This window comes from Thermobia domestica, chromosome 3 (genome assembly GCF_964235325.1).
Source record: "Thermobia domestica chromosome 3, izTheDome1.hap1.1, whole genome shotgun sequence".
NCBI classification, from domain to species: Eukaryota; Metazoa; Arthropoda; class Insecta; order Zygentoma; family Lepismatidae; genus Thermobia; species Thermobia domestica.
In genome coordinates, this window is record NC_137456.1 from 89,946,530 (window position 1) to 89,974,112 (window position 27,583).

Below are 27,583 nucleotides of genomic sequence, written 5' to 3' on the forward strand. Positions count from 1 at the left end.
GGATCTTCGGATCCGGCCAGATCCGGATCCGGCCATCCCTATATAGTATCTTGTCATTATTTACCCTTACTACTGAATTTATATGGCCCTAATAAAGTTAGTTTTTCTCAATGGTACTTCAGTATTATTCCCTTCACAGATGTTTTTCGTGGAAACCTATATTGTGTTGGGTAGAAAAAATACTGTAGTAAAACTCACTTATCAGAGCAGCGTCAACGGTATATCGGTACTAGAAGGGTCGTCCATGCCGAGTTGGTCTGCATGGAGTACCCAGACTAGTGTTGCCAACGAGACTAGAGTTCAGATTGTCTCGTTTCGAAATGATGTCATCAAAGTGACGTCCCCTCGAGGAATGTGAGAATTTCTGTTGGAAGAACTTGTTTCACCTATACCTCATCTCGTTTCCTGGGAAATCCTAAGTCAGACGAAGTGCATCCTTGCAAAGTCAACAGTACCTCCAATAGTCACGTTGGTGAATATCGTAGTGATTGATAAGGTCATTTAACACAAATTCCACAAGTGATCAGAGTGACTCTATCCGTCGAACTTAGAACAGTGCGGTACATAAAGCAACAGAAAACTACCATTACTTGTTCCCGTCTGTCATACTAGGAAAGGGGAAAAGTGGAAATTATCATAAAGATCTTTTGTAGGGTTAAAGATCTCGAAGATAATATATCTCATCACTTGCGTTCTGATCACCGTGGAAGAATGGCGTGGGAGAGACTGTTGGACGAGAAAGTAATAATATAAGGGAAGATAACTGGCGTAAGGAAACAGACGAGTATAAACAAAAACATTATGCCATGCCATAGAGGATAAAACTACAAAATATCAAAGAAGAGATCAAACAAAATAATCTAAAGTTAGTAGCAATTTGTCGCAGTAGCGTAACGGAGAGATCCGGGGTATCGATACCTTCAAGTACAATATTAGGTATTTTAACTAATATTCTTGCAATGAAACTATACGTAACTATCAATTTATAAATATTGTTCGTGCATAGGCTATTATTTGAAGCTATAACGATGAGCGAAGTCAGATTTTTGGATCCAACTCGTCACAAAGGCCAAGGTATATGTATTGCAAGGTTCACCATATGTTCCCAACATCACATGTAAACACACTTCAGACGACAGCCACAAAGAAGACGTCGTCAATCATGATTCAAACAGTCAGCAACATTTCAGAATAAAAGGAGCTGGAATCTGCTGAAGACATCAATCTCCACCGATTGATTATCCACCAGTCTCTAGGACACCTGGTCTCTGACGGTGAGAGCTCCTTATCTATCTCTCTAAGACACCTGATCATTGAGGGGCACCTATTCCACACTCTTTAGAACCCCCGGTCTCTGAACGTTCCTTCCTACTAGGACATCTAGTCTCAGGATGCCTGGTCTCTGGGTTTTATATATCTCTCTAAGACGCCTGGACATTGATAGGCACCTTCCTACACCTTGGCCACAAGAACCTTGGTTCTTATCGTCCTAAGACAGATGGTAATTTGGGCTCCTACAAATTCATCAACAATCCATTAAGTAATTTATAGGAACTTATATTTTATTTCAAATATTTATTACCATTTAATAACAAAAGGTGATGGAAAAGTCCAATTTCCCCTGTACCATCTATCAGTTCTACCCTACAAGACAGAATTTTACAATATTTGTAGTAACATAGAGAAAGGAAATTATGAGTGGAAACTAATTTCAACCATGATTAAGAAATAATTTTTGAAACTCGAAAGAAAAAAGAAAAAACCTTGGAATAGGGAAAGACCCCTTAAAGGAAAATTTCTGTATAGATTACTAATTTGTGACTTAAGAAGCAAAGGATAAAAAATATTTTACAGTCGGAGTAGAAGGAAGAGTACAAGAGATGCTACTGGCTTATTCAGAGAATTCATTAAAAGGTTTATAGAAAAAGACAGAGAAATGTATGTACAGTAATCATTATTAATATAGAAAAGCATTTTGACCTAGTTAGCTCGGATATTTGATGAGAGTGCTAGGAACGGTTGTAATAAAATTGAACGGAAGAGACGAAAAGTTAATCAGAAGCTTAAATATGAATCAGCCAGTGAGAGTTGGAATGAGAGAAGAAATGTTACAGGAAAGTGCAATTGGAAGTGAGTTTCGACAATGATGTTGCATTTCTCTGATATTTAATATTGATTTAGAATAAATAGTACACAAATGTCTAGATTGTAGAGATGGTATTTCAATATTACGGGAAATTATTAGACATACATGGTTTCCAAACGGTATGCATGTCGTCATGGAATCTGGTCCGAAAATGTATTAAATGTATCTGTGAAAAGTTGTGAGAAACTCATGAAGAATGTGGGACGAAAATTAATATTACAAAGACCAAAGCAATGATTATTAGAACGAAACAGGACATTTTAACTGTAAATATAGGCATGGAGGAAGGAAAAAAAAACAATTAAAAATAATATTAGAACCCTCTTGGAATGTAACTTATTTGATAATTTTGAAGTATATTATTTACTAGTAAATTTCCCTCGAGGGAAAAACAATCGTATTCAATAATTTTTAGTAAATCTTTATTATTAATACATAATACTTTTACTTCTCTTAACAGGTTTGTTAAGTTCAAGCTTAGAATTTGATACTTAATAGCTCAGAATGAAAGTTCTCCACTTGACCAAATTTGCAGTGTTGGTAGACTTTAACAAGCTTAATGCGTATATAAAATATTATGATGTGGAGTTCTCTGGCTCTCGAGTTATTATCTATCAAGTAAGTCCAAACCCCAACTTTGATAGCAAATAACTCGAGAACCAAAGATCTACGCCATAACATTTCATATGTAAGCTCATTAAGATCTATGACTATACCAAAATTGGCCATGTTCAGACGAGTTCCATCGATCACTTCTAATGATTTTTTTTGTTGCAAAATTTGATATCGTTCAGACCCAAACTACTATGGCCAATAACTCGAGAACTTAAAGTTTTTCACTTACTATATTTGGAATTGTGGCAAACTCTTATAAGTTTAGTGGGCGTGTGACTCATTGTGTTGTGTATCGTTTTAATTCCGGACTTACTGGCCATCAAACCTGATATTTGGACTTACTGACCCGGGATGTACTTTAACCTGAACACTCAAAGTGAGGGAGGAGTATATATTTCCTGAAAGCTTGGGTCAAGGTAAGATCAAAACCGGTTACCAAAATTGGGGAGGTCTCACGTATTCCACTTTGGGGGCAGCACTTTACTCATTGTTATTAAAATCTTTAAGCGTCTATATAAAGTCCGTTGCAACCCCGAAAAATCTGAAACGGTGAGACAGACATGAAAACAGAAAAACAAGTCTTTCATCATTTCAAAAGTACCACATGTCAATGTAAAATAAATTGTCCCAGGGTCCCCCGCAAGGTCCCAGACAGGGTCCAATTCAAAATTTTTAAATGGAAAGGGAGGTCAACTTGCATATATGAAAGTTGGTGTTAAATGAAAGAAGATAAATCAAGTTTCAACAGTCTCGACTCTCTACGATAAATCTGTGCAAAACAGCTCTGGGTCAAAATATCAACACAATCTTCATTGCAAAGTTTATGGCCACTCGTTTGAATCTCAAACGGTGGGATAGGTGTAAAAACAAAAAAAACATGAATATGTCATTATTTCAAAAGTATAATGATTCAAAGTAAATAAATGTTCCAGGGTCCCTTGCAGGGTCCCAAACTGGGTCCAACTCAAAATGTTGAAATATGAAAGGGGTTCAAGTCGAGTATCGTATGAAAGCTGATGTTAAGTAAAAGATGATAAAACAAGCCTCGACTCTTGTTGATAAGCCTGTGTAAAATTACGGTGGGTCAAAATGTCAACATAATCTTAATTGAAAAGTCTATACCCACTCCTATTAATATGAAACGGTGAGACAGGTGTAAAACAAAAACAGAACAAATAAAAAAAACATAATATTTCAACACGTTTGAGTTGACATTTTGACCCACCGCTATTTTGCACAGGCTTATCATCAAGAGTCGAGACTTGTTTCATCATCTGTCACTTAATATAAGCTTTTATACGATACTCAACTTGAACCCTTTTCCCATTTCAACATTTTGAGTCGGATCCCGTGTGGTACCCTGGAACATTTTTTTTTTAAACTTTGAATCATTATACTTTCGAAATAATGACATATCCATGTTTTTGTTTTTACACTTACCCCACCATGATATTTCATATGCGTACTAATCTACGATGTGTCCAAGGTCTACCGTCGGGCTAATTTTTGTCAAGATCGGATAAGTTTCATTAATCGCGTACGATATATACTAACCTTGTAATTTTTTTTAAATATAAAAATAAAATGAAGGACGAAAATTGTATTTTCAAAAAAAAGTCATTGTTTAGCCAGATGACCCCCAATTTAGCTGCATTTGACATCATAATTAAAAACATCCGAGCAGATCGACATATGATTTGGTGATTAAGGAGTAAGCTTCAGGCATCAACCTCACATGCTATCAAGTGAACAATACACCATGAGGATAAATTACTATGGAGAAATTCAGATAACAGCTCTTTAAAATAGACTATCTACTCCACTCAGCTTACCATTTTTAAAATATTTTAAGCGCAGCGTAGGCCCCATGGGACCTACGTTATTCTCCCAATGGGCTGGTAGATCTCATGAACTATTCGTGTCTACCCTGTTTAGTTACTTCCATAGTAGACCGGTGCTCCTGATCTCGGTGAGATTATCCAATTAGAAAGGTCGTTGTGGCCCTTCGAAGGGTTTTGTGGTAACCATTCAGTAATATTGAGTTTGTAATTTTATTTCATTTACAAAATTATTAGCGGGCCCATTAAAAAAAAACAACACAAAATTCACTGCGGTTTCAACGTGTTTAAGTATTTTTCATGGAATTATTATTATTATTATTATTATTATTATTATTATTATTATTATTATTATTATTATTATTATTATTATTATTATTATTATTATTATTATTATTATTAAGTGTTCTGCCTGTTGGCAGGTTCTGGGACTAATAGAAGATCCCCTTTAGGTTAGGGTGTGGATATGTTTCCTCCCATGTTTCTCGATCCTCAGCTTCCTCCTTTCACTTCCAATATTTTCTTTTATTTTTCAAGTCATCAATAAGTTGTGTTATTCTTCTTCCTACTTCTTGCTTTCCTCCCATCTTACTCTCTATGGCTGTATGAAGAAGGTAATTTCTTCGTAAAACGTATTCAATCCAGTTGACTTTTCTACAAAGGATGCTGGATAATAGTTGACTTTCCTCTTCTCTCCTACTCGTTTTAAAACATCTTCCTTTGTTACTCTCTCTGCTCTTTTTATCTTCTCCATCTTCCTCCAACACTACATTTCGAAGCTCTCCAAATATTTCTCCTCTAATTTCCGTAATGCCCAAGTCTCTAAATCATACAATATCATACTCTATGTGTAGCACTTAACTAGCTTCATAGTCCTATATTAAGCCTGCTGATCTTGTTAAAGGTACACTAATTTTTGAAGTGATCTCTTCGGTGCAGTAAGCGTCTTTCGTCAAAATACTTCTCAGATATTTGAAATGATCTACCTCTTGAAGCTCTCTCTCTTTGGTTCTAGCATAATTACCGTGTCGTCCACATACCTCACCTTGTTGATGACCTTTCCTCAATTTTGAAATCCCTAACTTCTGTTAATTCATTTAATCCTTCATTAAGCATTTACTGTAAGCATTGAATAACTCGGTGACATACTACAGTCTTGTCTGAGTCTTCTCCCAATCCAATAATGCATAATTAGTTTGTGTTAAGTTTTGAAAAAACAACATCGTAAAATTTAAATATTGTCTTTTAACTTCTGTAGAATTTAGAAAGATGTTAAATTAAGTACTGCAATTTAATTAGAAACTTTAAGGAGTAACAATAGAGCATAACTTGTAAATATATATTTAGGAGACCACTTTCACAAGCTTTAGATCTCTTATTTTTTAAAATAAATTTGCAACATTTTTTCTTTGTTCTGTTACAGTGTCAGTACACCTGAGACTTGGGCAGAGTTCACAAACCGTAATATTCAGCGTTCTCAAACAGAACGATCCAAATCCCAACAACTCCGATCAGATTCTGATGGACTCATCTCTGCCTCTGCAAGTGACATATGGAATGCTTGGAGCGATACAAACAATGCCTTGACAAGAAGATCTGCCGAAACTCTTGAGACCAAAAACAGGCTACAAATGCACCTCCACAAAGTAAGTAAAGCATGCCTAGAAGGTAACTCTTAGTTAATGTTTTTTTTTTCTTTTTGGAAAAACATCTGCAATGTATTAGTATTTAAAAGTCAAATATTAATGTAGAAGGTAACTATAAGTCTAAAATGTATCAAAAATTATTGGCAATACATTCCCTTTCTGCATAATGTACTTCACCACATGTCTGCCTTCTGCCATCATTCTTCCACATAACTCAACATATCTACAGGACGTCCTTTAGACGTCTCACAGATCTCATGCCTATCCTGGGACATTTAGGCTTACAGTAGAGACCTGAAGGAGAGTGGAATTACCCATGGGGTTTTCTCTTGGATTTTAATGGATTTGAGTCACCGAATATTGTTTAAACCTCTAATAGTAACTCACAAAGAATCCAGAAATGCCCCATAGGCATCCCGCAAAGAAGTCCCGTTTCCGGCACATAAGCAGATATATGGGTTTCGGGTAGGATGTTCAGTGACGAAGATAGACATTCCCTAGGCCTCTTGATATACCAGAAGTGATGTTCGTTGGACTTCTACTTGACATATTTGTGCTATTTAGACATTTCTGAAACATTCCCCCATCTTTGAATTTTCTTCAACACCTGAGAATCCAGATCAACGTTTGCTGCTATTATCTACTGGAACATTGTTTACAAAAACATTAATTGAATATTGAAAAAGACAAACGTGTTTTTTCTGTCTTCGAAGAGCACTTGAGCGAGAAATAGGCGTCTCATTAAGCAACAGGAGATATAGACTAGGGTTGTTTGATTGTGTGGTAGGAAAGAGAATGAAAATAGTATTCTCATATACTAATTCAAACTCAAATGTGCTGTTCGCTTATCGTGTGGAAGTAATGATGCTGTTAATAATTGAAAGTGTTGAACGAAATCATGGCCCTACAAACACACAAAAGAACGATATACTGGAAATAAAAGAAAAGAGCACTTCTCTGCATAATTCCAACTTAGAGGTGTCTGAGGTGCGACAGTTTAAAGAAACGGTCTCAATTTGTGATTCGTGTGTGTAATGGAAAATTAACATGATAGAGTGAAAAGTGATTTAAATGGTCTCCAACAATACAATTAATTCTTAATGAGCAAAATTGACGACCTTGAAAATCGTAGTTGTAGACAAAATATATTTTTTTATGAGGACACTAAAGAAAGTTGGAGTGATACCGAAAATAGAGTGCGTGAGTTGTTACAGGACCATTTTAAGTTGGGCTTAGCACATAATGAAATACAGCGATGCCACAGAGCGGACCGCAAAATATGTGCAGATAAATGTCGTCCAATTGTTTGCAAGTTGTTACATGATAAGAAAAAATAAATAATTCTCCAAAATTGTAGTACCAACATCTATGTGGAACAGGACTATTTATCTGCAGTTCGGAATGAGAGGAAACACTTTTGCGATCACATGATACAAGCTCGCAAATAAGGTAAACTAGCCTACGTACAATTCCGATATTTGTTCGTGGATATCTGAAGAGGAACAGAGGAATAAAAGAATCGCGTGGAACCCTTGCTACTTGCTGAAGAGAACATGTCCAGTTGTCGTTTGCTTAAATCCCCGTAGGCACCTGACACTCATTGGCGGAAATAATAGGACCTTAGAAGTCAGCACAATTTAGCTGTTTCAACGCTGAAGAATAGAGTAATGCGAAAAACAAGGTCAACTATTTCCCTGAACCTAAACAAGTTTATTTAAGTACATAGTACCAAAACTTGCGAGGGCTTTGAACTAAGCTATATTATTTCCCTGAAAATATTATTGACAATGACTATTAAATAATTGGGATAGCTGAAACGTGGTTAACAGATAGTCATACGGACAGTGAATTATTCAATAATAGATAAACAGTTGTACGAGCTGACAGAAATTTAACCAACACTGGAGAAAATTAGGAGATGGAGAACTATTAGCAATAAAAATGACTTAAAAGTACAAACATACCCCCCTCACCAGAAACTGCTCTTTTTGATTCCATTGTAAAAATAATTTCACGTGTGTTAACTTTTCCATGCATCTTATGCGTATCATACAAACTTCATATCTCCTTTTTCACAACTTTGGAATTGTACTTAATCCCCTTGTGCTCTAAACGACCCATATGTAGTCCATTTACAAATTCTTAAATTAACATGCAAATTAATAATTGTACTTGAGAGCGCTTCCCATACTTTATCTTTTATTCATGTATAAATGTATATTTTAAAAAAAAGTATATTTAAAGAAAAACATAATTTTGTTTGACTTTCTAATATAATTTATTTTTTAAAAAGAAAACATGTTTTCAAAAATATTTGTTTATTTTATTTCTATCTTTAGTATGATTTCTTCTATTTTGTCAGTTACATTTTAAAGGAAGTATGTCTTCTTTAATTTTTTAAACTTTATTTTCAATTGGAAAAATCGTAAAAATCTGGAATTGTATTCGAGCTCATGAATGTTAACTCATGGATACTAGATAATTCTGCCATACAAAGTTTGGGTTTACCGGGTTGCATACAAAAAGGTCGATATCGATCTTAAAAGTCAAACAACAAATCTTTTAAATTATATATATATATATATATATATATATATATATATATATATATATATATATATATATATATATATATATATAAAAAATAATGGAATATTAAGTTGTCACTCAACTTACGAATACATATTTTCATCTTTGTATGACGTTCGGAAATAAGTTACATTAAAATTTCAGGGTTTGGGGACATGATTGAAGCATCATAAGTTAAAGAAAAGTTTATAAAATATATAGGGTCTATATGTTACAGCAGAACTCTGGAAACCTGGAGCAATTTCAACTAAACTTGGCACACGTATGACACAATCTAGAAAAAAAGATAATGTGTGTGTGTAAGATACATCTAAAAGTTAGGTGGGAAGGGAATAACATGTAAAAATAATCGAAAACGACCTATATTAGCGTTAAATACATAATTTTCAGAATCATTGAGATGAATAATGACACTCTCGATTCCGTTTCAAGTCTAAATTCAGCCTCATCTGCATGAGGTGAGAAACAAATTGCCTAAAGGCCCAGGTTACTTTCGGATCCATAATTTTTGGTGCTGTTAAGCTGATTGGTGATACTCTTCACATTTAAGCCCAAGTTTAGTCGAATAGAATTATAAGTGGAAAGGTATTCTACACTTTCCGAAAATTCCGCCTTTAAGTGGGAGGGGAAATTTTTATAATGATTTCCCACATTAAAATCAACGTTATCTGTTGTTTGTAATCGCATCACAGGAAAATAGCTTAATTGTTTGAAATGTGTGTTGGAACATAGTATCTACTTCAAGCTAGGTTTTATCATGCCACTTTGATTAAAGGGATTGTAAGCTGATACTAGGGTTTCAAAATTTATCCCCAAAATAAAGGATGTTATAGATTTATAATTTCATTGAAATCATTATCCGTAGAGGATGATGAGAGTTCATATATTTTATATTTATTTTCTAGTGCGAAGAACGGAGAAATCAGCTATTATGTAGCCTACATATAATATTATTTAAATCAAGTTTTTTTTTTTTTTGAATAAATAACACATAACACAGATTCACTTTTCAAAATGTAAAAGACGTTTAGACAGGCCCGAAGAAGAAGAGGCAGTAAAATTAAATCGTTAAAGAAATGCCTTTATTTCAAATTATACCGCACAGAAGAATAATTTCTTATTTGAATCGATGGGAAAAACAAAGATGGGAAGGTAATTAACCCCATAAGTTAGCGGTTCTCAACTTTTTTTTTTAACTGATAACTTACTTTACTGAACATCCTCAATATTGCGACATACTTGTTTGACTTTTGTATTATGTTAACCCTTTACCGCATACCGTGCCATATATGGCACATTCCCTTTTTTCACTTTAGCTTTTGTGTGATTTATCAAAGGCACCAAATGACTGTTTTGTCTGCTGTGTGAGATATTGACGTGTATGAATACGGAGATTTTGGTGTCATCTGGCATGTTCTTTGTGAGTTGTAAGTGTGTCATATATGGCACTTGCTTATTTTTAATCTGCGAATTAAGTGAAAAATCTAAAATTCAAGTTTTAATTCATTTTTCAAGTTCCCATATGAAGATTTCCAATACTGATTTTTTTGTTTCGCTAAAAGAAAAAAAATCATGTAGAAAGGGGTTAATATTTTACATTATACTAGTATGAGACCAACACTGTTAAGGTTTCATCAGGTGGTGACTATGTAATACTGCGATTTGTTGCTGCCACTGGAGGCGTTGATTGGTACAGTTTGCCTCAAAGTTGATTTTATCTAATTATTAAATTCTAAAATTTCTCGACACACTGTATGAGACTGTATGACTCACTGGCAGTGTTCGTAGTTTGAGGGAAATTTCCCTAATCTGTGAAAATTTCATAGGTAAATTTAGCAAAAAGGGAATAAGGGAATTTTTCGTTAAAATGTGAAAATCGGGGAAATTCTAGTGCCGACTGATTGATCAATATAAATGCTTAAAGTTTTCTTTGTTCTTCAGAAATAAACCAATACAATTGTTTGTGTGTGTAGGTGGATGTTCAAAGTAGCATAATATACACAGTGGTGCCCATCCCCACTCATGTTCATGACGCACCCCCCCCCCCTCAATTGTCTATTCGTAGGTGTTCTTCGATGAAAAAAAAATCTTTTCGATTAATTTTTACACTCCCTCAAACATATTTACATAGATTTTTAACCCCCCCAAATATTTCAATGACGCAGTTTGTGTCATAGCCCTCCTTTGTGGGCACCCCTAATATACATCCATTGTTGCGTGGGTATATATGTATATGTATTTTTTGTCTTTAAAAATAACGGAAAAAATAGAAGAAAAAGACAGATTAATAAAATAAATATGGTTGGCACTTTCTTTAATATAGATGAAATAATCTTATCACGTAACTTCTGTCATAGGAATTGGACATTTAAAAAGTAGGAAAAATTTGATTTTAAAAAGGGAAAATTTTGTGTCAGTCGAGGGAAATTTTCTTCAGGAAACCTACGAACACTGCTCATTGGTTGGGGACAACTACCTTATCGTGACAACTTTATAATGTCCGAAAGTGCGTTCATATTCAATGGTCACGTGATTTGAGCCATATCTAAAAATTAGAATAATTTATTAATTGTTTTCAGTTCACAGAGGTAGCCAAATTTCATATTTAAGAGTGTCAATTTCGTTATCATAAACCAGAAACGATCCTCATAAAAAGACGAGGATTGTAGCTATTTAGCTACTAAAGACTAGCTTTTTAAAAGTAGTTTTATTATACCCATGCATGAAGGTAAGGATATCAATAACCACAAATGGGTGGAAATGATTTAAAACAATAGCAATATATGTAATATAAGGGATGATTCTTGTGAATTCCAAGGGAATACACTCGAACAAAGCAATCATTTGCTTGCCGAATTAAATATTATCTGTAACTGCTTTTAAATATTTTAGAACATATATTTGAAAATTATCTCTTTATTTAAAAAAAAAATACTATAGCTTTATAATTGAATTGAAATATTATACGTATCACCTTTTTATTTGCTGTATATAGGTGCAACAAGAGATTTTTGATGTTGAGAAAAATATTCGAATTCTGATGAAAGCAATTCAAGACAAATCAAATTTCATGAAGGTAGCGCACACAAGACTTGAAGCAAGGACGCATCGTCCAGAAGTAGAATTGTGTCGAGATGATCCCCATAACAGGTAGGAAATATATTTACAGTTTATATAATAAAATAATTTGTAGTTCTAACTTTTGGGATCTGCAGGAAGCCAATTGATATAGCACTATAGTCTAAGTCAATGGCGTTCTTAATCTTCAACGTTGATCTAATATTATCGTGACATTGCACAGTGGGCCAGGAACCCCGAAAATCTGGCCAAAATAGGAAATCGTGTTTTAAGTTTTGTGAAAATTGATATGCATAGGTTTAGAAGGTCGCTCAGTACGAATTTGATACCAAAAGGGGAAAATTTCAAAATGTAGGGTCCAATATGGCTGATACAAATTGCAAAAATATGTATATATCTGTAATATGGGTATAGATATTATGGAACAATCGGATGTCAAAACAGCAACAAATGAATTATATTTGTCATACATTATTATGTCTCGAAAGACCACAAACTATCGCAGTGGTTATGAGTGATGATGCACTGACCATGATCAAGAATCTTATGAACTGATACCGGCATGTAGAACCACAGACTGTACACTTCCTGGACGTCATTTGCCCACTTTTCAAATCTGTCTGTGTCAATGTCCAGCCCTTAGGATAAGGTCCGTAATAACACAGAGCATTTCTCGATGAGTTTCGTGTGGAGGCCCATTATTGTGGCTACTGTTTCTGCATTCTGGAAAAAAAATCTTCTGGTTGTGTAGCCTTCATTTCATGTTCCGCTGCCGCCCGGCCTTGGCTCATCAACAATGGGACCTAACTCGGCTTTCAGTTTCTTTTGGATGTCTTCCTTTTCTTCACAGCTGACTGACCTTTCGGGACTTGCCGTTTCTTTTTGCCTAGTCTGTAGGGGACATGAAACGACCACTCCCAGAACCTAATCCATGCATATAATGTAGAAAGACTACATCTGAAGGACTCGGGATTTTCAGTCTTGCTGATTGAGGTCTTCTTTTAACTGTTCATATCTTTAGGTTCTGTGCTGCATACATAACAGCTTTGTGCAGACCTTGTATGTGTGATAGCGTTGCAGACTTTGCCATCTACCATCGTCAAATGGAGGCTGTGTTGGGCTTGAAACGCCATATCTTCAACCAACATTTTACTTGGTTTTAGGCTAATATTTATTCTTATACTCGCTGCACCTCTTCTCATGCCAGGCCCTCTGTTTGTTTTTTGAATTTGAGCCGAACTGGGCTGATGAATCTTTGTGATAATGGGTGCGGATTCTGCCAGACCACAACTCTTACACCTTTCTTTTCGAAGAACAGCTACAATGGCACACATGAAATGAAGAAAGTGTCTGGATCCTGTAACCAAACCTCGCTAGCTAGCTGCTTGCATTGGCCCTGGCCACTAGACCCATCACAGCCCCACTTGCTCATCAACGTTAGACACATACGGTACTTACGTGGCTCTTCAAGACTGACTCTTGAACCAGCAAAAGCCTTTTCACAGTGTGATCTAGTACACTCTGAAGTGGTACTCGCGATAACAACTCACTCACTGGTATGCTCTCTGGGTAGCACTTCTTTGCGTCCCGCATATAACTATAAGCGGGATAAACATCATGGCTTAGTTTCTTCGCTTCACTCCTGAGAAGCTGGTACTGATGTTTAGCTAGATTCGTTTCCAAAAACAATGCTAGCACCTTATCTGAATCATACGATGTTGAAGTGTGTCTTTCGGATTGTGTCAAGGACTTCCTAATCTTGATCGCTCTAGTCGGACTTGCCTCGATTTCTTGTAGTACTTTTGACTTGTCAAGTTATCTTTGCTCTCTGTACTTCATCGCAGCTGCGTAGACAAGATTGGTTCCACTCTCGACTGACCGAACTGCTTTAGTCTATTTCCTCTTTGATCTTTCACTGCTTTATGCAAAGTCTGCCTGTGTGTATCCGACTTTCGCCGAGGTCGATGGCTGTGGTTCACTATCAGATTAATATCAATATCCAGCTAGTCCTCATACTTTTCCTCTACTTTATCGTACTCGCGATCGCATTTGTCGAGCTTCTAGAACATCTGATAGCAAGAGGCGACTACTGCTTTTTGGTCAGCACCACATAACGTCTCTCCACCTGATATTTTATCTTCCACGAAGTGCAGGAGCTGCTACTTTTAGGCTTTTCTGTTCCCTTCTGAATTCTTCAGAAACTCAAATAGCTTTCTTCTAGTTATTTTATGTGGAATTGCTCTGAAAAGAGAATAAATTTGCTATTAATATAGTGTATTTCGGTTAGAAAATTTCACACATATCCACAGTAGATATGCGCATGCAATCTAAACGCGCAAAATTGGTTCACTGTTCCAGAAACATAAATAATTCAAGCACCACATTAGCAGAAAACCCCGTCTTGTACGTAATTTTCCCGGATTAAAAACCTACGAAACCATAAAAGTGTGTTTTTCTATGTGATATACAACATACTTCTCCATAAGCATCCATAGAATTAACATACAACGTCATAACTAGATGTTTATCTTTGAATTATAATATACACAGATGGAATAAACAATAGTTAACCACTCGTGGACATGACGCTAATATCCCAAAAAATATCGCAAACTTATTCTTCTCCAGCATAGAAAATACACATGAATACAGAACATTTAGAAAGTTTGGTTTTGGTTTTCACTCCTGATCAAAACAGTGAACATATGTCAGTAACCCTGATAGCTGTATACGATTAGGATCTTCCTGGATCATATGCATTAGGTGATTGACCCTTTTGTGAACTTTCATTTTTGGGGTTTTGGCCAGATTTTCGGGGTTCCTAGCCCACTGTGCATTGGTGTGGTTAAGAATGCGGTTATAAAATTTTCATTTGAAATTATGACCCTTTGCTATTTTAATTTCCCTGTTCCGATTTTGTGAAGTTAATTTACTTTAATTTTTCTACGAAATATCCAGTGCTAACCTCTTCATTAAAATCACCCGCCTTAAGTTTTTTTTCTTTTTGTGAACACTTAGGTTAAATAACTTTCTGCTTGTTGTGTACTACTCCTTGATATTATTCATAATGGTTACACGTTATTGTCAACATCTAATATGTAGGAGTAAGCAAAGGCTTTCAACGGGGACGCTCTAAGATTTGGGTACCTAAAAATGCTCTCACCCCACCCAACAATCTTACTCGCTCATGTACAATCCTCTTTGCTTCCTTTGGAGTTTCTATTTTGTAACGTACCGTTACACTTTCAAAAAAAATAATTTTGTTTGTTGTCATTTGTATTATGTATTTAAAAATATGCACTCAGGAAATTAACTACTGTTAATTAACATTATCTAGGTTTATCAAAAAAAAGAAAAAATATAAAATGTAAAAAGATTTCCTTTCTCCCGTGCGACCTTACGGTCGAGTTACTTTCTCCCGAGCGACCTTACGGACGAGTTAGGATTGCGAGTGGTGACCTTTGGTTCTTTGCGCATGACTGCAGCTGACTTCTCCAAGCTACCATCTTTGTGCGGTAACTTGGAAGGAAGCTGCCCTGTGGACCGGATCATGGTTAAGGATTGCTGTTCTTGTTACGGATTCGTACTTGTTGGGATTGCTTGTGACCTCGCTTTGTGTGCTTGCATGTTTCAATGTGGTCTCGCTTTCCATGCTTGTCAAAATGGAGTTGCAGTGAAATAGGAATCCTGTCGATTGATAAAGATTATTGGATTTTTCGACGAAATTTTATTATTAATTGGAAAGAACAGTGCAAATCAAGAATAATTGGTGTTATGAGGAGTGAAGTGTTGTTCGAGTTAATATATTACATATTTGAATTGTGAGAATTAAGCAAATTTTCGTGTGTTTCTGTAAATTGTTGTTTGTTAGTTGTAGCTGCTGTTGCCCTAGAGTGGTTTGACTAAATTATTATTATTATTATTATTATTATTATTATTATTATTATTATTATTATTATTATTATTATTATTATTATTATTATTATTATTTTGCAAGTGACGTGTTGAAATATATATATTTTTTAATTAGTAATGGAACTATATGCAAGAGAGGTAACTAATTCATTTCATTTTTGGAATATTAAGTGGGTTTGATTTTGGACTCTGGTGGTCCACGGACCCTGTGATTATTCTTTATGCTATTTCCTCCTCATAAATGAAAATTATTCTTGTTTGCATGGAGTAGTCCAGAGTCAATTGAAGCCAGGAATTATTCCAAAGAGGTAAAATATTACTGAAGAACAAATGAGGTGAGTGTTAAAATTTTTGTACTAAGTTAGTTCCTGTTTTTTTTTGTCCAATGTTTGTGACGTCTTATGTTGGTTGTGTTGTTGCCTCCAAAATATAGAGTAATTGGCTTGTTTAATTCTCGAAAGAATAAGGATTCATTACGGTTTGTCCCTGTTCCAACTGAAAATCCAGGGGAAGTGAGGTGGAGGGTTTGGACCCAAAACCTCAGTTATACGAATGTTGTCTTTTTCAGGTTTGGTTACCAGAATTTGCGATTTCTAAATTTGTTAATTTTCTTGGAATTATACGATTTGAAGTTAAAGAGAGAAATTAATTGCCTTTTTTTATTAAAAATAAAAGGAGAGAAGAAAATATAGGAAGGAAATCTTTACTAAAAAGGTAGAAAACAAATTAGACTTGAAAGTTCTGAAGCTTTAATAAGTGAAGATTTGGTCTGAAGATGGTGAGGTCCTAGACTGGCTTCCGACGACTGTGAAAGAAATTTGGAATTTTGTTGCCTTTAATAGGAGAGGTCCTAGACTGGCCTTCGACGACTGTGACAGAAATCTGGAATTTTGTTGCCTTTAATGGGAGAGGTCCTGGATTGGCCTTTCTTGGTATTGTATCCAATCTTAATTGAATTTTCATCCAAGAAAAGAATTGACATAATTATCTCGATACATATTTCTTTTTCTAATTTTTTTGTCAAATGTTTGCCAGGAAGAAGAATTTTTGAGTCTGTATTATTAATTGTAAATAAACTTATAAATCTGAGTTGTGGTGTTTTTCTTTGAATTTGTATTGTTTAAATGTGTATTTTCCCATATTGCAAATCCTCTGGATTTTCATTCCACCAGTAATCCTTGAGCGTGTGTCTTGGCCGCGCGAAGCCCTTTCTGTTGGCTAGATCGCTCGACGTATTTCCCGCGTTGTAGTGGTTGAGCCTGGATAGGGGCGTTACAATTTAGAATTTATATAAAGGCAAGGAATGAAGTTTTACTATTAGAACACCCTTTTGCCATCTACACTTATACGTACTTAGCATTCGTACATCTGTAGTGTATTCATGCTTCATTCACCTATATTCACTTATTAATTATAATAATGATCAGTGTGCGCTTAGCTACATGTTTACTTAGTAGATTTTAGTGATACCTTCACGTTATGTTAACTAAGACGTGGCTTTACCTTATTAGACGAATTACTTGTTTACGAGGGTGGTTCAATAATTATTGTCCCTGACCTATAAGGAGTATTATTTTTCCAAAAAGTCTCCTTTCATAGTAATGCACTTCTTCCACCTATGCTGTAAAGCCACTATGACAGCTTCAAAGAAAGTCTCTTACTGAGGCGTGAGCCATTTCTCCACAGCTTCAATAACAGCTGCATTTGAGTGAAACTTCTTCTCCTTGAGGTGATCCTTCAACTTTGGGAACAAATAAAAGTCACTAGGGGCGAGGTAGAGCAAGTAGGGAGGATGTTGCAACACATCAAAACCAGCAGCATGGATTGCGGCACCAGTAAGATGGCTTTTGTGGGCCGGAGCATTATCTTGGTGGAACAGCATTGTTCGCTGCAACATCCCGTGCCGTTTTTCCTTGATAGCTTCGCGTAACTTTGGTATTAGGGCTGCATAATAGGCCCCTGTGATAGTGTGTCCAACCCCCAGGTAGTCAATAAGGAGCACACCCTTCGCATCCCAAAAAATTGTGGCCATAACCTTGTATGCTGATGCTTGCACCTTGAACTTGCGTATGGGAGGCGAACTGCTGTGCCGCCACTCCATGCTCTGTCGTTTGGACTCGGGATCATAGTGGTGGAGCCACGTCTCATCCACTGTCATAGATCTATCACAGAACTGTTTCAGGTCTGCTTTCATAACCTCCAAATCAGCCCTTGAATATCGAACTCTGTCTTTCTGATTTTCACGATATAACATTTTGGGTACCCATCGCGCCGACACCTTTCTAAATCCCAAGTATTCATGCACAATGGTTTCCACTGAGCCTACAGAGATGTGCATGATGCTTGCTAACTGTTGCACCCATATTCGTCTTTCTGCTATAATCATATCATGCACAGCATCAATGTTTTCTGGGGTGCATGCTGTTAGAGGACCAGCACCAGGGGCCTCTTGACAGCTTTCTCTGCCGCAACGAAAGTCGCGGCAATAGTTCTTTACCACCTGGTAGGAAGGAGTCTCATCACCCAACACACTGATCATGTCCTCATGAATCTCCTTTGGGCTTAACCCCTTTTTCTGGAAGTACTTGATGACAGCTCGTTGTTCGGTTTTCTCCATTTTTCAAGCTAGGTGCCACCTCTCACATCTGAAACGACAAAAAAGAATATTAATATAGCAGCTATGGTTCTGAAATTTAGCATATAGGCATCTAAGACATTAGGCTACAATATCCCCCATTAGCCATCCTAGCTCAAGTATTTTAAATATGCCGGGGACAATAATTATTGAACCTCCTAAGTATATTCTTACATTTACACAAGCTATACTTACACATTCATAGTTACACATTTGCAATTACACAAATCCACATTATGTTTCTTCAATCTTGCCCCACCAATTCAAGTTTATTATGCGTTTGTATGTCATCCAAGTCATTATCACTACACCATGTTATCCAAGTGTCTTGACTCTCATACTATATCAAATATTGTCATTAGTACTAGACTGTGTCGAGGTACCTAAATCAAAAACTTTGGCAAAATCTCTTGCAAGTTATTATTATGATCATTTTGTTGAGTCGTTGGTTCCTACTGAAGGGTAGATTTTGAAATTCCCGTGAAGTAGATACTTCAACGAGTTAGTTTATCGCAGTATTTCTTACGCTTATGCATGTGGCTCAGTACTAGGTACAATAGATTGGTGATTCCTCCTATAATTATTGCTAAGGTCTTGCGATAAGTTATAAACTTGGAAGTTGATGGCTCACTTCTTGGTGTTTATGTTAAGTGTACTTACTTTTATGCAATTGCTTGTGCAAATGGTAGCTTATGTTGTGTTTAACCTTGCTCTATATCTTATTGATCGCTGTGAAATATTATCATGTCATATCCTCAGAAGAAGGCTCTGTTCCCAGTCCTAAAGGCGTTTAATTATGACCAGGTTCTATATTTGTACTGGATGGTGAGCATTTTCCTTTTGTAAGTGGTACACGGTCAGATGCAAAACTATCTCGTTAATTACTCCTGTATTTTCTTTTGACTTTATCTTGTGTTGTCATACTTGCACTTCCAAAGATTGTGGAATTAAACACCAATAACTTTATCTGTTTATTCGATTGTAAAGTTGTGAATACTTGCTTTTTCTAATTAAAACAGCGGTGCTTTCTGCGTAACTTAAAACAGTATACTTTACGAATCTAGTAGAACAAATCATAAACCGGATTACCATAATATTGTTCCAGTTCCAGTTCCAGAACATCTATACATTGTTCCAGTTTTAACATAGATGATTAATGATTAATGTGATCTATTACAAGTTTAAGAGTAAAATAATTAAATTCCCATCTTCATGGTTTCGGAAGTTAAAGTTATTTCAGACATTTACTTTGAAATTAACTAATCTCTTCTAAATTGTTTAAATTTGTCACTCTAATTTAGATACGCAGCTAAGTTGTAGATCAGACGTTTGTTTAAAGAATATTCATACTGAAGAAGTAATTATATTATATATTAATGGATTTTTATACCGGAGAAGCATTATAATCTACTAACGTTTGTAATAGTGACTATATTATTATATGGCTCCTTGGACAGACACTTGAAGAAACTAATTAACCGTTAAAGCAACTATCTGTTATCGGTAATACAGGGTTATTATAAATGATGGACCCATTTTTAAAGATGTGTATTTATTAAAGTACAAATCCAAAATGAACAATCTTTATACCAATGGAAAGTGGGTTTCAAAGTTTTTTTTTTTTTTTGGCAATATATTATAAATGTTCAATGTGTCCACCGTCTGCTGCACGGCAAACATCTATGCGATAGCTGAACTCTTCCTACACACGAGCAAGTGTATCTACTGTTACTGAGTGCACGGCAGCTGTGATACGCTTCCGCAGATCGTAGTTGGTGGTTCAATACCGAATTTTGTACGAAATACCCGCTGCACTACAATTTGTGACTCACTTCTTGCGAACTCAAGAATGCAGAAAACCTTGTGCTCCACAGTAGCCATCTCAGTTGTATGTTGTCAGATTAAGAATAACAGACTTCCCGACCAAAGCCCTGAAATTTCCCGATCGCTTGCAAAATTTCCCGTCAAGAAAGAATATTAATCATAAATTATTTAATTTATCATTAATGATTAATTAATTAATCATTTTATTAATGATTTCAAATTAAAGTCAAATAATTATGATATATCAATCAGACATGCTCCTTTTCCTGCGGGAAGATAAATCTATTATAGGGCCATCCTTCTATTTTCCATCTACAGTTTATTTGGTACTAGCAGCGTTCACCCCGCTTCGCTGCGGTCACCCCGGAACGCAATAAACTTTGTTACTTAGATAATTTTTACTTTTTCGCTTTCAAGTGATATGATAAAAACCATAGAAGATTGCAGTAAATCTTAACATTATATCGCCTGTCATTTATGTTAACCCGCCCCGCTTCGCTGCGGTCATCCCGGTGCTGGCATATTGTAAAAGTGTCTGTAAAAATAAGCAAATCAATTAAAAAATTTTAAACAGAAGATTCAAGCTATTTTCCGCTGTATATCGCCTGTCATTTATGTTAACCCGCCGAGTGACACGGTCATGCGGGTTGCATATAAATACGTTTATTTTTACCTATGATGAACTAATAACAAAGGATTTGTACGTTATGGACACTTGAATGGTCAATTATCTCAAGACACTGGTAATTAAAAATTAAAGTGATATGATAAAAACCATCTAGGGTCCAAATCCTAATAACCCCCCAAAAATGAAAGAAATTGGTTCAGCCGTATTAGCGTGATGAGCGGACAAAGGATTTTGTACGTTCTCTTTTATATATATAGATAAAGAGAAATATACATTTTGTGTATGTATGTGTGTGTGCTACTTCCAATCATTATATTCTTCCCTACTTCCTCTTACTTCACCCTAACATTCCATAAATGACTGCCTATAACAAATATAGTAAGCAAAGGACCATAAACCTCCCTTCATTCTTGTTGCAGAAAATGGATATTGGCACTATTAACAATCAGTTCCCTTTGGCGCTGTTTATAAACGTCTCTTACTTCTGGCTCTTTCTGGTTCTTTTGACCTTCAAAGACGCTTCCAATCCATTTACAAAGAGATGAAGACAAGGAGTGAGAAAGAGATGACATGGAAAGGAAGAAAAGTTGACAGAATTTCCCGCATTCCCGCCAATTATGTGAATTTCCCGTTTTGCGGGAAATTTCCTGCCATCTGACAACACTGTCACAACTGAGAGGGAAACGAATGGCGGCCTATTGCCACGCGAACTCCACCGGCCGCTTCGGGAACCATCATTACCCACCGAAACTTTCAACCTTCCTCTTTCCATTGGTATAAAGATTGTTCATTTTGGATTTGTACTTTAATTACTACGATTTTTTTAAAAATGGGTCCATCATTTATAATAACCCTGTATTATTCAAATATTTTTTTTCTAGCTGAACTTGTGAGAAACTGAAAAGAGGGAGAACTTTTCCAGCAAGAACTGTCTTCACTCGAACTAATTTAACGTTACAAAAATTGGCAAATTTGTTAAAATTCAAATAATTATAATTCTTATTATCAATGGTATGCATATTTAAAATATGATTCATGTATTTTCAAGTGTTAGATGTAAGTTTCATTAATCAACTTTATTTATATTCTGCCTTGTACAGAACAACTCTCTGATTAACTCTTTTTTTTCAGTCAGACAAGGTTCAAACTTCAAGTTCCGTTCTTAATATTTCGGCTTCTCATCATGTCTCTTCCATTGCCGTTCAGGGGCGTCATTTAGGGGGAAGGAGGGGGAAATTGTCCCTCCAAGAGTTTGAGGAAAACATATACTTTAATAGATTGTCTACTAATATACTGGTATAAAACGTGAAAGTCATATGTCGGTGGTGTTCTTGCCCCCCTCAAGCGAAATCTGAAATTCCCCTGCTGTCGTTCCTTTATTCTATTCTCTATATTTTTCAGGTCCTGTAAGTTTTTCTTGTTCTTCTTCTCCTTCCCTTCTAGGTGGGCGTTGAACTGCGACTCCCGTGTTTTGACCCGAATATTCGTACTCTATTGCATTGTATTTTGGATTTGGTAGCAGTAAGGAAAGCGTTTAATACAACTAAACTTGATATTACATAAGAATAATTTCTGTTTATATGTTATTCAAAGATCATAAACACTAACATCGTCTTTCATTGTCAGATTGGTGCGTGAAGTGGGAGATATTAGTGACAGCATTAACTATCTTCACCGAAAATTACAGGAAGCTGAATCTCAACATCAGCAACTGCTGAAGACAAGAGTTAATTTGGAAACCGAACTTAACATCAAGGCGAACTCCTTGTATATTGATAGAGAAAAATGTCTTGGTATGCGTCGCAGTTTCCCTATAACGGCTACTGTTAAATATTAGTAGTCAACATGATTTCATGTATTCTTTTTGTTTTACTTATTATACTTTTATATATTTTATTACTTGATGTGTTCTTATAATTTATAAAATGTACACAAAAATATTTACTATAATAAAGGTTGTTTGACTTTTTGAAAATAATAGAGCTGATGTACTAGTATTCTCAAAGGCGAAGTGAAAGCTTAATAGTAGTAAACTCATATATTTATATCAGGCTCATATATGTAACAAACATAAACTAACTAAATTGACATTTAAAAATATAAATATTAATAAAAGGAAAGCTCATCACTGCCATAACTACATCCCATTTTGAGCCTATCTTGTGCCAATCTAATATAATCAAGATAATTATTATTAACCTAAGATTCAGATTTATGACAAGGGATAGTGTTAGGTTATGGCGGGTTCTAGTAACTTATTGTGCTTTATAAGATTACAACTTTTATATTTATACAGCTATCAATAGATATATATGAATGTGAACAAAAATAGTTACCATCATATCTAGTCAGATAGTGCTTTTTATATTTCTTGATAATAGAGAAGGAAACAATTGCAATAACATGTAATTTAATTTTGATTTATTACGTATAGGGCCTATCCTATATGTTTGCTAACGGTGTAAATAGTTACAAAATATATTGTAGATATTAGTAGTTAAGTATGTACCAAACGTAATAGTTAAACGCTTTAGCTTGCATCATGAAATTGATAAATTCAGTATGAAGATACAGTGAATCCTCGGATCATGAGCTTTATCCGTTCTATAACACTGTTCGTGGATGGGAATTGTTTTTCTCATTGAAATTAATGTAAATATAAGCCGTTATAGTCACAGACACATGACACTGTATGAAGTGATTACACTTTCCTTATGTTTCTGTGACAAAGAATACATAATGAAAATAACATGATTTCTTTCATTGACAAATGAGTGACAAATAAACTAACAAAACAGTACGAGGGCTAAAAGCACAAATAGTGCAAAAAGAAATAAAAAGTAGTTTCTTGAACACTGCACTCGTAACAGATAATATTGACGACAAACACGCAAAAGCACTACTGGGCGTGCATGGGCTTATGAATGTAGACGCGTGTGTGTCTTTGTATTCCAAAATAATCTTCGTAGGCAGAGGATAAAATTGTTCACAAAACTTATTTTGTTCGTAATCCTAATGTTTTTCAGAATCTAGATGTTTGTGAACTGAGGTTCACTGTACTTACATTGTATATTAGAAAAGTAATTCTTAACATAAGAAGTATGTTGCTCCATTTAAGTGGAAAATTACTTCGCTCTCTACTGTCAGGTTAATATTTCTTCCTTTAAAATATATAAAATAGTTTTAATAAACATGTGTGTACAATATACAATACCATTTTGAATATTAGGACTGCTTTAGATGCTAGATGCAAGTGTTATAACTTTAGAAACCATTACTCTTTAATGTTGAGACTCTTATGCGAATTAGATATTCGATAATAAAATGATATAATTATATGGTAAAATGTACAATTTGGTTTTAAGATCCTGACTACCCATCTTTTGTTGAAGGCCATATTTTCTTAAGCATAAGTAGGAAATTTTAATACCTACTTTGACTTGGAATAAATATTTTAAAGGGCTAAAGAAGTTGACAAACGTTAGATTTAGTTCCATCTATGAATAAAAATAGAGAGATGGGTGCCCGGAATTGTTTCAACAACATTGTACACTTTATACTGATACTTTAATATTATTCTATTTACAGGGTGTCCGAGAAATACCGGTACTCGTACTTTAAGTTTTAGTATCACAGAAAGCAGCAGTGTAATTTTAGTTAATTTATTTAGTACATACTATAGTTGAGTACTTTCATTTACGAAGCATGTATTCAGAGATTTTTGTATGTGTTTCATCGTGCTGTAGGCATAAATGATGCCGTCTACATGTTCTCCTTGACTTGTTGCGGAGCATGTGCAGGAGCGGCCTTAGGATTTTAATTGTGGGTAGGCCCGCTCCCTCATTTATGGATACATATATACACATTTGATTGATTAATGACAGTAAGAAATTACTTTTACAGTAATGGTTGATGTTATCTGAGAAATAATTATCTACCATTAATATAAATAGTGGAAAATATATTTACTTCTTATGTTTCAGCGTTAAATATTTTAAATTTTTGGGGGGTAGGCCCGTGCCTATCCGGCCTACCCACTAATGTCGTCACTGTGCATGTAAGAAGTTATCATTCGAGAGGCTTCCTCCACACTCTCGCGCAATTCTTCGTCTGTCCTATACTGACGATAAGATACATGTGACTTGATTATTTCCTATAATGAGTTCCTTGATATTTTAATGTCCAGGATTCGTAGGAATCATTTTAATGGAGAAGGAGATTGAGAACCACGCCCAATCCAGTTGCCTGGAATTATATATATGGTCCCAACAAATAATATGATGTCATCCTGGCCCATATCATAAGATGAGGGTTTCGTTCTAACTCTTGAACATAACGAGGATTTTCTTTAGACTAGAAGACCACATTACTCCTGTGTGAACTGCATTATATTACACATATTCGTCAGAAAATAATACTCGTGTGGGAGACACAGCATTTAGAAGTGTTGTCAACAAAGCAGGGCAGGCTAAAATACGCTGTTCTATGTCGATGTCAGAGAATTCATATACAAATATCGGTCTAAATGCTTACGTATGCAAATATTTTTTCAGTGTTCATGTATTGTCAGATTCGGTATATTCAATTCAGCCGGTGTTTGGTGAAGCGCTTTAGTTGAAGAAATTACAATTAACTGAGCGATGGCCGCACATATTCCCCATTCGTCTTTTTGCGTTCAAAGGTCTTCCATGGCTACATGATTACAGTACACGACTTCGGCTCGAAAAACTCGAGTTCAATTCTCAGTGAGAGTTCAGAGGTTTACCGAATTCCACATTAAGCTGTAAGTTCACGTTTCATATGAGTATAGCCTAGTTGATGAAAGGGCCCGTTAAACCCCAATACAACGAACCATCCTTACGTCCACTACTGCCTGTCTTTGAAATCCTGAAGCAAAGCACGTTTCTCGCAGTCAAGCATGATTGCTTCACGTGGTGGATCCTTGCCAAAACGATCTCTAGGTGAATTCGTTATCTGTTTTACAGTTTGCCCTATGTATGGTTACTCGTTTCGCCCACACACATGCTACTAACTGCTTATCTGTGTAGCAGCAGCTGCTTTCATCAGCCATGGCTTCAAAACTGAAATGCTCCACGTGATCTTGAACGCAGGAATATCAGACAATGTTGTTGGTGGCCAAGAAAGCAATGTTACCAGTGGCGCATCCACGGGGCGAGGGGGCAAGCGCCCCCCAAAAGTCTCAGTTGCTTATGTGATACACACCCACTTTTATATTCATTCTTGTAGTTTGATGACAAATTTTGCTATTCGACTAAATAAACTATTCCTATTATTTATATTATCTATGATTTATTAAAATTACATTCCTTTTCTCAACCCTACTTTCATCTTCCTGATGAACCGCCTCTCTTGCCAAATGCCCTTCTTGTCCCCTAGTGAGTGTTATCAATGTCCCAACTAAAATTACACCGATATTGTTCTCTGTGCTATTCTAACTTAGGTGTACGGGGAGTTCCTGTACACCCTGTTCTCGGACATCCTGTATGTAAAAAAAGTTTCTCTTTTCTAGAACTTCATAACAAATTTTCTTATATATGTTTGCACAAATAAGTATGCAACTTTCCTCGCTGATAACTGACATTTCAATTTTTGTATGAAGTAGTCAAACTTAAAAATAGGAAGGTATACTAGTATTTGTATTAGCGAATCAATGTTTATAGCTACATCTGAGTAGTTATCTTCAAAATAAATTGTTAAGCTTGAGAAACTACAGTAGGTGCAACGTTGCACATTTTAATATGAAACTACAGAAGAAACTAAAGGAAAAACTGATCCAATATCTTTCTTGTAATTATTCTGTGATGTTGAAACTAGAAAATAGTTTTCTTGGAGACCACAGTGTAGCAATATTTTATGTTGATATAAAATAATTCTATGTAAATGTCGCTCTTCTACTTTCGTAATGTTGCTAATACATTGGTCCAATTCATAATGATAATCGTAACTACTTCCGTAGAAATGTGTTATACGATTGATGCATTTGTTAATAATTTTATATTGTTTATTGAATATTGTTTATGTAGAAAAGCATAATAAAGTTTGTAACTCAAAACAAACAAAGATTTTTCAATAATTTTTCCCTTCATAATAAGGTGTCTTAGATTAGTGTGGCAACATATTGCGAATTACCCTCTTTTTAAATATAAACTTGGTGTTTTATACAGTATAGCAAATACACCCACATCTTATATTGAGAAGTCCAGAACATATGATAGATTAAAATAATAATAAAATGTACAGGTGACCTTATTCAACTTTCTCATTCTCACCTTAAATTGAACCTATGCTGTAGTTACTACGGAAAAGTTTGTAACGTGCCTTAGTATAGCTCTGTCGTGGGCCACTGGTCTTTAATGACCAGGACAAGTATCTAAACTGGGAGATAAGCCTTACAATGATAATTGTTAAATGAGAGAAAACAATTGAAGTTCATCCTGTACCAAAAACTAGATTATTTCTTTCTAATAATTCTTGTTCTATCGTATCAACCCGTATTTCTGACTAGCAAAAGACAAACCTATATTTCAATAATCAAATAGGTAATATAAGGCTATATAAATAAAAGCTGATGTATCTAACAAAAATGCGCTAGAGAAATACCTATAAACTGGAAATTGGTTTGAACAAGGATAGTAATTTACAATAATC

General features: G+C 35.3%; 1 protein-coding gene across 1 annotated transcript in view; it reads left to right on the top strand.

Annotated features, from left to right (window-relative positions):
- The window catches only part of LOC145680602 (tektin-3-like), a 67,957-nt gene extending 40,982 nt beyond the window's left edge, over positions 1-26,975 (top strand). Inside the window, exons 7-9 of the mRNA XM_081751280.1 lie at positions 6,023-6,245; positions 11,830-11,984; positions 22,541-26,975. Coding sequence (XP_081607406.1) covers positions 6,023-6,245; positions 11,830-11,984; positions 22,541-22,751 — 589 coding nt within the window. The 3' untranslated portion in view covers positions 22,752-26,975. The remainder of the gene's footprint in view (positions 1-6,022; positions 6,246-11,829; positions 11,985-22,540) is intronic.
- The last annotated feature ends 608 nt before the right edge of the window (positions 26,976-27,583 follow it).